This window comes from Bos indicus, chromosome 3 (assembly GCF_029378745.1).
Source record: "Bos indicus isolate NIAB-ARS_2022 breed Sahiwal x Tharparkar chromosome 3, NIAB-ARS_B.indTharparkar_mat_pri_1.0, whole genome shotgun sequence".
Classification (NCBI taxonomy): Eukaryota; Metazoa; Chordata; class Mammalia; order Artiodactyla; family Bovidae; genus Bos; species Bos indicus.
In genome coordinates, this window is record NC_091762.1 from 36,108,138 (window position 1) to 36,121,093 (window position 12,956).

Genomic DNA, 12,956 nt, shown 5'->3' on the forward strand with positions numbered 1-12,956 from the left:
GAAGCTTGAGCAAACAAAAACTTGAGGACTTGTTTGTTGATGTTGGATGTTCTTCGAATGTGACAACATGACAAAACTGGGTCAGATGATGGCTAGGCTTTGGGGCAGTTTCAGAAAGGAGAGTGAGGGGCAGCACTATGATGGCATGAGCGTAAGTGGAGAAACAGTGGTTTTCTGTCCTGGGATCTGAAATTGATAAAAACTCAGAAGGCTAAGAGAGAGAAGGAGGGCCTGAGAAAATATCTGAAAAGATTATAGCCAAATACTTCCCTAACATGAGAAATTTACTCAAATTCAGGAAGTGCAGCATTCCTTCCATACAAGATAAACCAAGGAGGAATATTTTAACATGTATTAATCAAACAGACAAAAATAAAAGACAAAGAAAAAAATATTAAAGTCAACAAGGGAAAAGCAACAAATAACATACAGGGGAACCCTGATAAGGTTATCTGCTGATTTTTAAGCAGAAATTCTGCAGACCAGAGGGAGGCACAATATATGTCATCTGATGAAAGGGAAAAACCTACAACCAAGAATACTCTATCCAGGAAGGCTCTCAGTCAGTTTCAATGGAGAAATCAGAAGTTTCACAGATAAGCAAAAACTAAGAGAATTCAGCACCACCAGACCACCTTTGCAACAAATGCTAAAGGAACTTCTGTAGGTGGAAAAGAAAAGGCCACAGCTAGAATCAAGAAAACTACAAATGTGAAATCTCACTGGTAAGAGAGATTTTCCTAAACATAGGATATCATCCATATACAAATATGATATCAAAACCAGCAGTTTTGAGAAGAGGAGAATACAAATGCAGGATACTGGAGATGAACTTGAAATTAAGGGATCAGCAACATAAAACAATTGTGTATATTTGTAGACTGCTATATCAAAATGTCATGGGAGATACATAATGGGAGAAGACAGGATGGCAGGGTAGAAGGACATGAATTCACATGAGATACAGCCGAGAAGTTCATGAAAAGATGCTGAACACTGCTAATTATTAGAGAAATGCAAATCAAAACTACAATGAGGAATCACCTCCTCACACCAGTCATTATGACCAACATCAAAAAATCTACAAACAATAAGTGCTCCAGATGGTGTGGAGAAAGGTGAACCCTCCTACACTGTTGGTGGGAATGTAAATTGGTGCGGTCACTATAGAGAACAGTATTTAGCTTCCTTACAAAACTAAAAATAAAGCTACCATATGATCCAGCAGTCCCACACCTGGGCATATACGTGGAGAAAACCATGGTTCAAAAGGATACATGCATCCCAATGTTCATTGCCATGCTGTTTACAATAGCTAAGACATGGAAGCAACCCATAACTCCAGTGATGGATGAATGGATAAAGATATGGTACATATATACAAAAGGTATAACTTAGCCATAAAAAGAATGAAATAACTCAGCCATAGAAAAAGAATGAAATAATGCTATCTGCAGCAACATGGATGGACTTGGAGATGATCACACTAAGTGAAGTGAGACAGAGAAAGACAAATATATGACATCAGCTTATATACAGAGTCTTCAAAACTAATACAAATGAACTTATTCACAAAACAAACAGACTCACAGACTTAGAGAACTTAGGGTTACTGAGAGGAAAGGTCAGGCAGGAGGGATAGATTGGGAGTTTGGGACTGACATGTACATACTGCTATATTGAAAATAGATAATCAACAAGGATCTACTGTATAGCGTAGAGAACTCTGCTTGATCTCTGTAATAACCTAAATGAGAAAATAATTTTGAAACAGAATACATACACACACATATATATAGAACTGAGTCACTCTGCTGTCAGATGAAACTAAACAACACTGTTAATCAAATATACTCCAATATAAAATAAACATTTTTAAATGCTGTACCCATGGTGCTTCAGTGGTAAAGAATCCACCTGCCAATGCAGGAAATGCAGCTTTGATCCCTGAGTCAAAAAGATTCCCTGGAGAAGGAAATGGCAACCCACTCCAGTATTCTTGCCTGGAAAATTCCACGGACAGCAGAGCCTGGTGGGCTATAGTCCATGAGGTTGCAAAGAGTCGGACACAACTTAGCAACTAAACAAGAACAACAACATATATTTTAACTTAAAATAAACTACATTCAGTTCAATTCAGTCACTCAGTCGTGTCCGACTCTCTGCAACCCCACGAATCGCAGCACGCCAGGCCTCCCTGTCCATCACAAACTCCCGGAGTTCACTCAGACTCAAGTCCATTGAGTTAGTGATGCCATCAGCCATCTCATACTCTGGCGTCCCCTTCTCCTCGTGCCCTCAACCCCTCCCAGCATCAGTCTTTTCCAATGAGTCAGCTCTTTGCATGAGGTGGCCAAAGTACTGGAGTTTCAGCTTCAGCATCATTCCCTCCAAAGAAATCCCCTACATTACCACCCAAAAAAAAAAAAAAAAAACCTCCTGGGAACCACAAACCAAAAATCTACAATTGAAACACACAATTAAAAAAACAAAGCAATCCAAACACATCACTAAAGATAGACATCAAATGACAAGAGGAGAGAACAAAAGAGGAGGGGAAGAAAAAAGATCTTCAAAAACAAATTCAGTCTCCTTGAACTGAACCAGGAATAAATGGAAAGTATGTGAACAGACCAATCATAAGAATATTTTAACATTGAATTTGTCCCTTTTAATGTTGTGGAATTTTTATATGCTTAAGCCAGCAGAGTTTGGGAACAACAGAATTTTGGTTTTGAAAATATCTTTTAAAAATTCTATTTGCTACTAGTAGTTTCTTAAGAAAACTGGTTATCAAAATTGTGGACTAAGAATTAATCTTATATCTAAAAAATAATTATTTAAAAATAATTTAAATTGTCCCTAAATTTTCTTAATACTCAAAGGAGATGTTATTTCATACTGTTTTACCTAGAGAATGTGAAATTTTGGAGGAATGTGTGTATACATGTGCACGTGTCTATGTCTGAGTGTGTCTTACATAGGCCATCCTTCCCTAAAGTCTTTTTCCTTCTTGACACTAAACTTTCCACAGCCCTCTCCCATGGACGCTAGCCTACCAGGCTCCTCTGTCCATGGGATTTTCCAGGCAATAGTCCTGGAGTGGATTGCCATTTCCTTCTCCAGGGGATCTTCCCAACCCAGGGATCGAACCCCCAGTCTCCCGCGTTGTAGACAGACGCTTTACCGTCTGAGCCACCAGGGAAGTCCCTCTCTGACCCAATACCCACTAAATTCCTCCCTTTGTTCCATTTATTTATTGATAAATGTTTAGTGTGTTTGGCATTGTTCACTTCACTGTTGTAATCTTTGTAGAGACTAAAGTATCTTTGTTTGAATGTATTTAAAGGACATTTTCCTGCATTATTTTTTGAATTAGTATAGCAGTAAAAACAGTTCAGATCTGCCACTAAATTAAAATCCTGACAGATACTTATTTTTAGCCTCTGTTCTCTTTGAGGTACATTACCTAAATTTTCTGTGTCCTTGTTTCTCAAAGGTATGCTGGAGCCATGGAAAGACTGCAGGCAGAGACTGAACTTATTAACAGGGTAAACAGTACTTACCTTGTGAGACACAGGACCAGAGAGTCAGGAGAATACGCAATTAGCATTAAGTAAGTAGGACAAGAAATAGCTTTCCTGTTTTCATAATTGCATAGATCATCTGACGTGTACAACACTGAAGCTGAAAACCAAGGTTCTAATTGCAGCAGAAATAATGCATCATCTCTCTAGACAGTTCATTAATACTTGAAAATATCTGTTAGAAAAAAATGGTATTAAGTGTTATAGGCTGCTAATTGGCATACCAGATTTCTTTCATAACACTGTGCTTTGGTGACTTGATGCGTGTATGTTTCTAGTAAATCCTAAGAATTATAAATTAACAGATTTTATTTTGTTTTCTGTATTCTCAAACTGATCTTATAAATAAATTGGGCAGAATGATTGGTCAAATCTACTGCCCCCCAATCTCACTTCAAAAATTGGTTGTAAAAAAAAAAAAAAAAATGGTTGTATCTTCAACCAATCTAGTGAATATATTTTGTTAATTAGCTGTCACCAGTGTATTGGCATAGGTATATATTTTGTCTTCGGAATTAATTCCTATAATGTTATTGGGGCATGCCCTCTGGTAATTATTGATTTCTACTGATTAAAAACACATTTATATTCATAAGTTATCCATTGCCCACAGGTACAATAATGAAGCAAAGCACATCAAGATTTTAACAAGAGATGGCTTTTTTCACATTGCGGAAAATAGAAAGTTTAAAAGTTTAATGGTAAGCATTGATTAGTTCTTTTCAATCTGTGGTCCTTAGTTTTCTCTTATTGGAAAGGTCAGTTTAGTTCTATAGTTTCTTGGAAATTTTGCTTGCTGACACATTTAAAGAGAATAATATCTTTTTTGCAGCAGAATCCTGAAAATTTTAAGAATTCTAGTTAAGTTTTATATTACTCTAAACATATTTTTCATTGTAAACTAAGTTTGCAAGTTTAAGATAATATTTCAGGGTCCACACTATATGATTCTTAGAACCATAGACACATTCAGGTTCATTTCATGCAAAATACAATATACTGTCAAATGGAAAACCTTTTTGTATTTTCTAGTCTAAGTGACTTGTGCTACAGTTCTTCTTCATTACCTTCGACAATTAAACATTAACAAGATCACACTTTTACCATACGACAGTGATTTCATAGCAATTTTATATTTAAATTGAAACAGTATATTGTTACCAAGTTGCTTCATATAAAGATGATTCTGATTTTTAAAAGTGCAACTTAGCATACAAGAATATTATGTATTGTCACATAAACAATACATACATATCATTACATGTGCACTGTTAACAGTAAAGAAAAAAGTTCTTATTTCCTGAAAAGTAGTCTCAGGCCTGTTTCTCAAGTTGGAGAGTCTCTTAAGATAATGAAGAATTTGGATGTAGGACATAAGATGCCTTTGTAGAGCTCTGTTAAGTACTTTGAGTAACATTGGGAAGGACCAGTCATTGACTGAACCATCAATCAAATGATACATACTGCATCCATCTGGAAAACATCTCAGAGCACTTTGCAGATGTTAACACTAAAGTTAAAACTTAGTGTAAGACAGTCTTACAAAATAGGCCAGCTTAAAAGTCTTACCCAAAAATTTAGAACTGGATCAAGACAGGAATCAGCATTTTAAAGAAATTGAAGCATCTTGTGACTGAGGGACTGAACTGAATTGAACTGAGTCAAAAGAAAAGTACGGAAACCTGTCTTGACATAAATATCACATTCCCAATTCAAAAGCTAAGGATGGGCAGCATCCTAAGGATGTGTCCTGGAAAATGCAAACCCTGTCAAATTGACAGCCAAGATCCAGGCATTCTCCTTGCTGGCAGCGAGTTATATTCTGCTGGAGCAAGCAAGCTGTGCACAGAGAGAACAGGACCTGAGGAGGTTTCTTCCTGAAAGGAAAACCTAGCAGGTAGGTGGCAAGTGGATGCACAAATAATGAGTGACAGCCCCAGCTGAGACATGAACAAAGCATGCACAGGGGGTCTCCACATCACTGCAAAGACACACCAGCTTGACTCTCACCTGCAGAACGTAGGGTGCTTGGTAATGAGGCTGCTCTGTGGTATCATGGTTAATATGAGACTTTAAAAAAAATGCTGTAGGGCCAAAGTTGACTACCAGCTTTGCTGACTTTGAAAGCAACAAAAGGGACTCCCATCACAAGAGGATGAAAGGAATAATCGCTGGCAAGAACCAGTCAATTCAACTTTGTGTCACCTGGATTCAGCTCAAGAAAGTTCTTCATCCTCTAAGGTTAGATGTGAAAAGCCAGTAGATAACACCATGATCTGGATTAGTGATCATAGAGCCTCAGGTTCCTATGTGCATGGAAAGCTGTGATTATAATATACGCCATAAAGACCAAGATTTCAAGTAATTTGTATCTGAGAGCGGTAAAAGTTTTTTCAGTGATGTTCCAGAAAGGGAAGTAAAAGAGTTCACATAAGCTAACAGAGCTTATTACATGGTGTGTGTAAGACATCAGAAATGTCACTGCTGGAGACATATATATGTGTTTTTTCCCTCCATATCAGGGGATCTTTTGTAAGGAAGTACATAATACAGATAGTTAAAGGGAGGGGATTAAGAATTAATTGCAAAACTACAATGAAACTGAAAACAAAAATAAGCAAATGGATATGATTGTGAAAAGACAGACAAGAGGCTAAAAAATCTCAGTCTTAGATAAATACTTCTGTCAGGAAGAAAATCACTGTAAAAAAATGCTGAAGAGACCACTGAACTCTCCTGGACCTACCTCTTCTTTGTTTCTGTTCATTTCTTCAACAAATTCATATTGAGGCCTCACTGTGTGAAATCGCTGTGATTCTGCAGAATTCTAAAAGGACTCAGTTCTGAAAAAATTCTCAAATTAGTAAATCTATCTGTACCAAAGCCTCAAATAGATCTATACTTGGACCCTAAACTAGGAAATGCCACACCTGGACACCTGATTGGAAGGAATGGCTCCTATCTGAGTACCAGCCCCTCTGGAAGAAGATAAAGGGTTAAGAGGCACTTCTCTCTGGGAGCTAGGGGCTTCCCTCTGCAACTTTAAGGAGTTACCTTTTATCATGCCTTTTGTGTTGTTGGGAGATAACCCAGTTGCCCTTATATCTTGGTCTAGGAATTGAGTTATTTCTTAAGTATAGTTCAGTTTCCTCCCGTGGTGACTGGTAACATTATATCACCTACGTAATATTCATTTATCTAATGACACTCTAGGATTAAATTTAATTGGGAAAGGATGTAAAATGCAAACAAAATCCAGAATTTGTTTTAAATCAGCCTGTTTCTCAAGAAGACTGACCTCAGGTTGTTATAACCTAACCTTTTTTCACCCCCTCTGGTTTCAGTGGCTTGGTTAATCGAAATCTTTGTTTTTCTAGTCATTACATTTAAATTCTAAAGGAATTTCTGTATCCAGATTACAAGGCATTAATTTTGTTAATTAATTTTCATGTATGCCAGACAATCCATGTCCAAATGCTGTTTATAAATCATCTCCATTGCCCGTTTCCTTGGTAATTGGAATAACTGGCTCTCACTCATTATTTTTCAGAGAGACTTGAATTGTTGACACCACTGTGTCAGTGTGAGATAAGGAAAGCTTAGTGATTTCTTTTGTTTAGCGTCTTCTTATTTACTTGTAGTACCTGAAGGTCAATGACTGCTAAAGCGGGGGCGGATTAGACTAAAATATAGAAAGCAGAAAGGCATGAATTAGAAGAGCTGCACAGTGGCACTATTTAATTCCACCTAGTAGAAACATGTAGGAAGATCTACCCTCATAAGACGGTAAAAATGGAACTCAAATGTCTTCGATGCTTACTGAAGTGTTTGCAGCTTACCAAGCCATACAGCCCTAGGCCTTGGAAAAGTCATTTTTGCTCCCATAAAATCTGGAGGTGGATAGGTATTAAATGATTAACAAGTCCTTTTCAGTATGATAATTCTGTGTTTTCTACCCAACTTCTCATAAACTTTAATTCATACTACTCATGATATATCATGCATAAAATTCATGTTACTTATAACAAATTACTGATAACATTTATAACAATTTCAGTTACATTAAAGTTCAAAGTTATTGGCTTATGATTACTTTCAGGTTTATTTTCACATTTTTTTCTAAAGAACACACTCAGTTCAATAATAAAACTAAGAGAAGTGTGTTGCTGATGCAAATGATACACTGTATGATTCTTTCAGAGACCTTACAAAATTTTGCATTTAAAAAACTTAAATGAGGGAGGAGGGTTCAGGATGGATTTTCTTTTAAAAATTTAGAAAAAAATAATAAAAAATAAATAAATAAATAAAAAACTTAAATGATAATATTGGTCTCTGAGCAGAATTTAATTCCAGACCTTGCCTTCGCAAACCATGTTAAAACCACCATAATATAAACGCTGTATTCTGATCAGTGAAGCCATTTTGGGGATATAAACTTCTAATGCCGTAGGAAGTGTCACTACGAACAAAGCTGTAGGAGGGGATGGAATTCCAGGTGAGCTATTCCAAATCCTGAAAGATGATGCTGTGAAAGTGCTGCACTCAGTATGCCAGCAAATTTGGAAAACTCAGCAGTGGCCACAGGACTGGAAAAGGTCAGTTTTCATTCCAATCCCAAAGAAAGGCACTGCCAAAGAATGCTCAAACTACCGCACAATTGTAGTCATCTCACACACTAGTAAAGTAATGCTCAAAATTCTCTAAGCCAGGCTTCAACAGTACATGAACCATGAACTTCCAGATGTTCAAGCTGGATTTAGAAAAGGCAGAGGAACCAGAGACCAAATTGCCAACATCCGCTGGATCATCGAAAAAGTAAGAGAGTTCCAGAAAAACATCTACTTCTGCTTTATTGACTACACCAAAGCCTTTGACTGTGTGGATCACAACAAACTCTCTGAAAAATTCTTCAGAGATGGGAATACCAGACCACCTGACCTGCCTCTTGAGAAATCTGTATGCAGGTCAGGAAGCAAAGTTAGAACTGGACGTGGAACAACAGACTGGTTCCAAATAGGGAAAGGAGTACATCAAGGCTGTATATTGTCACCCTGCTTATTTAACTTAATGCAGAGTACATCATGCAAAATGCCAGGCTGGATGAAACACAAGCTGGAATCAAGACTGCTGGGAGAAATATCAATAAACTCAGATATCCAGATGACACCACCCTTATGGCAGAAAGTGAAGAACTAAAGAGCCTCTTGATGAAAGTGAAAGAGGAGAGTGAAAAAGTTGGTTTAAAACTCATTCAGAAAACTAAGATCATGGCATCTGGTCCCATCACTTCATGGCAAATAGATGGAGAAACAATAGAAACAGTGACAGACTTTATTTTTTGGAGCTCCAAAATCACTGCAGATGGTGACTGCGGCCATGAAATTAAAAGATGCTTGCTCCTTGGAAGAAAAGTTATGACCAACCTAGACAGCATATTAAAAAGCAGAGACATTCCTTTGCCAACAAAGGTCCATCTAGTCAAAGTTATGGTTTTTCCAGTAGTCATGTATGGATGTGAGAGTTGGACTATAAAGAAAATTGAGTGCCAAAGAATTCATGTTTTTGAACTGTGGTGTTGGAAAAGACCCTTGAGAGTCCCTTGGACAGCAAGGGGATCCAACCAGTCCATCCTAAAGGAAATCAGTCCTGAATATTCTTTGGAAGGACTGATGCTGAAGCTGAAACTCCAATATTCGACCACCTGATGCGAAGAACTGACTCATTTGAAAAGACCCTGATACTGGGAAACATTGAAGGCAGGAGGAGAAGCGGATGACAGAGGATGAGATGGTTGGATGGCATCACCGACTCAATGGACACGAGTTTGAGTAAACTCTGGGAGTTGGTGATGGACAGGGAGGCCTGGTGTGCCGCAGTCCATGGGGTTGCAAAGAGTTGGACATGACTGAGTGACTGAACTGAACTGAAAACTTCTGATATTTTAGCTTTTTTTCTTTTAAGGTGGTCAGATTCTACTCCTTTGCTTCAGCAAGTACACTTATAATCTGGGCCCAAGCAAAGAAGAAAGAACGGAAGAAAAAAAAATTCAAGTTATAGCATGTGTAAAACCATATCATCTTGGGTCTAAGAAAACAAGAAGATACTTAGAAAATGCTCCTTCCCTCTGCTTCCCGTTTTGCATATTTACATTTACCAGGTTACTATTTGGTAATAGTACAATGTAGTTGGGAGCAGAAACTTTGGAGCCAGACACCAGTTATACAACCTTGCCCAAGCTGATTAATCTCACTGAGCCTTGAGCATCAGTGGGGAAAAGACCCATCTCTTGTTTCTTGTCTGAAGATTGTAAGAAACTATATAAAACTATACATATACTATATAAAACTATATATATATATACACACACACACTATATAAAACTATGTAGCACATGTGATCATGGTAGCTCTCATGATTATTCACAGGTACTAGATACTTTATCCCTTCTTTGCTATAGTCTGTGAAATGGTTTATTACCCCATTTTACAGATGTGAAAGGTAAAGCCTCTCCATTTGCTTTATCCAGTACTTGAACCAAACCATGCTGCTTTTAGTTTATGAAGATGGTCTTTGTTATCTTTGTCTGTTCCCAGCCTGTCTGCTCTACTTAAAACAATCCTTTCATCCTTCTTGGCTTTTGAAATTATACTTTTATTCAATTTAAGCCAAGCTACCTCCTCTCATGAACTCGTCCCTCTTCCTTCCCTCTGGACTCTGAAAAGGAGGCTCTCTTTCCTTCTTGCCTTCAAACTCCCATAACCTTTCTCTTTCCTTCCACGGTGTGTATGCCTAGGAACCTTATCTTCATAATCTCTGTGATCCCTGGAACACCCCACACCATGTATCCCACAACTTATCCAAATTTGGTCATAAATAATAAATAAATTGATGATTCTCTTTCTCTTCTTTCAGGTGATTTTTGAGTCGATTGATTTGTTTGGGGGACTTTGAACATGAGCACTGAATGGAAGGGCTGAGTTGATGACAGTGTGATTTTTTTTTAAGAAATGAGTTGCTTTTATACAGTTTTAAATAATAGTGCTGTAGAATAAGCACTGAATAATTAGGTTAAAAGTTATTTTGCATTTCTTTTCATTTCAGGTTTTTCTAAGAAACATAACTGGTACTCATCTAGTGATAATATGCATTTTATATTATGAATTAACCATTATTAATTTTCTGTTTAAAGTAGAGGGATTAAGATTTGTGCAGAATCTGTGAAACTGACATCGCAAAAGAAATATTCTGAGATCGCAGTATGAAAGATGGTGGGTGGTTATTATATTAGGCTTGGATGTATTTAAGGCAAATTAGGTATAAGAGAAAATTGGAAAGAACTACATTATTGACTTCTGTGAGTACGAGGTGACATACAGAGCTAAGAGAAGGTCACTAACACTTCCTCGTAAGCCAGAAGCAATGTCAAGAAAGCGATATTTATGGTTTAACAACTTTGGTTTACAGTGGAAAAGCATATTTAGGATCAAGTTTGTTTTTCTGCTATGTTGAAAGAAAATGCAGGAAACTATAGATTACTATATATTCATAAAACAGCCCTTGCCTCCCTAAACAAAAATAAAGTATTTCATAAGTAAGAACAAGAATTTCTGTTCTGAGTTTGAGGTTTATTATGGCTTCTTTTTACTTACTACATCCGACTGAAGACTAACAGGATATTGAGTAACAATGGGGGGTAACTCACATTATAAATGGCCTGGGTAACAAGGACAATTACTAGTTGGGTGTATTGTACACCAGGAAGCAGGGAGAGGTTACCATTTACTTACTGTAACATGTTGTTTAGTCACTAAGTTGTGTCCAGCTCTTTGCGACCCCATGGACTATAGCCCGCCAGGCTTCTCTATCCATGGGTTTTCCAGGCAAGAATATTGGAAGGGGTTGCTATTTCCTTCTCCAAGGGATCTTCCTGACCCAGGGAAGCCTGTGGCAGGCTAGAGTCGAACCTGCATCTCCTCTTTGGCTGGCAGATTCCTTACCACTGAGGCACCAGGGGGCTTATGGAAAATTTAGCATTAAGTTGATTATCCCTTCATTGCATATCATTATGTGTCAAGGAGTTTGTGTGTTTGATTCTTTTCTCCTAAAGGAACTTGTGGAGTACTACAAGCATCATTCTCTTAAAGAAGGATTCAGAACCTTGGATACAACTCTGCAGTTTCCATACAAGGAGCCAGAACATTCAACTGGACAGAGGGGTAATAGAGCAGGCATCAGCTGTGAGTATTGTAATTTAGAATACAATTGCTGACACCTAAGGATTGAAGGCATGATAACATTGAACATCTTCATTCCAAATTTTGAAACAGAACCAATTTATACACTGATGAATTTAACAAAGAATTATTTTTTCTAGAGCAAAGTAGAATCAGATGGACCAACAGGTTTATGAACATGCCTAGATTTAGTTCTTTGTGCCAAATTAAAAATCATGTTTGTGTCAAATCCATCAGAAATGAAGGGTATGTTGATATGTAAGTTTTGTACTTTTCCATGACTTTTATATTAGCCAAACTCTTTTTTAACTGACACATGTTTATGGTCACAATCCTGTTTTATTAACAGGATTTAAGCAAGACTCCATCTAACTTTGTACCCCAAGTCTGCTTATCGATTCCAGTTCAATGATTACTTTTGGAACTCTGAAGTAACCAAAAGCACGTTTCCCCTGATTCCAATATTTAAAGGTATACATTAGGCACTTTTGGAATGAGCACTGTGCCACACATAATCACAGAGATTAGCATACAAACCAAAAGCATCTTTAAATTTAATTGGAGGAAAATTGTTCTAATGCTGTTGTGTTGGTTTCTGCCATACAACAATGCTAATCAGCCATAATTATACATATGTCCCCAATTATAATTTGAATGCGAGTTCAAGTCAAAAACTTTTCTCATCATTTACTGTCATATAATCTTCCTGTGAGTAGATATAGTGTATAAAGAGAACACTGAAAAAAATGCTGTGAATAAACTGCTTTCATTCCCTTATTTTAATAGCATTTAAAAAGTATTAATAAACTGTTTTAGAGAAAAAGGAATACAATTTTATTGCCCTCAGAATGTTTAGCCTAATCAAAATGAGAATATCTAGAGTGTTTGAAAAAGAATTTGCGTCAGGTAATATAATTTTACCTTTTTTTTCCCTAAAAGCAGAAACTGAAAGGGAAACAAATAATGCTCAGGGCAGTAACACCACCAGTAAAATTTCATAGCACTTCCATAAAGTAAATATACAAGTAATTTGTCACATCAACTGACAGGTTTTTTTTTTTTTTAATTTGAATAACTTAATAGCTGTTCTGTTCACAGAGATCAGTGATAAATGAACAGGCTTGTCCAATGA

General features: G+C 37.1%; 1 protein-coding gene across 1 annotated transcript in view; it reads left to right on the plus strand.

The window, feature by feature from the left end:
• VAV3 (vav guanine nucleotide exchange factor 3) overlaps positions 1-12,956 on the plus strand; it is a 434,748-nt gene that overhangs the window by 398,241 nt on the left and 23,551 nt on the right. The window contains exons 23-25 of the mRNA XM_070779927.1: positions 3,500-3,616; positions 4,201-4,288; positions 11,698-11,827. Of these exons, the coding sequence (XP_070636028.1) occupies positions 3,500-3,616; positions 4,201-4,288; positions 11,698-11,827 (335 nt within the window). The remainder of the gene's footprint in view (positions 1-3,499; positions 3,617-4,200; positions 4,289-11,697; positions 11,828-12,956) is intronic.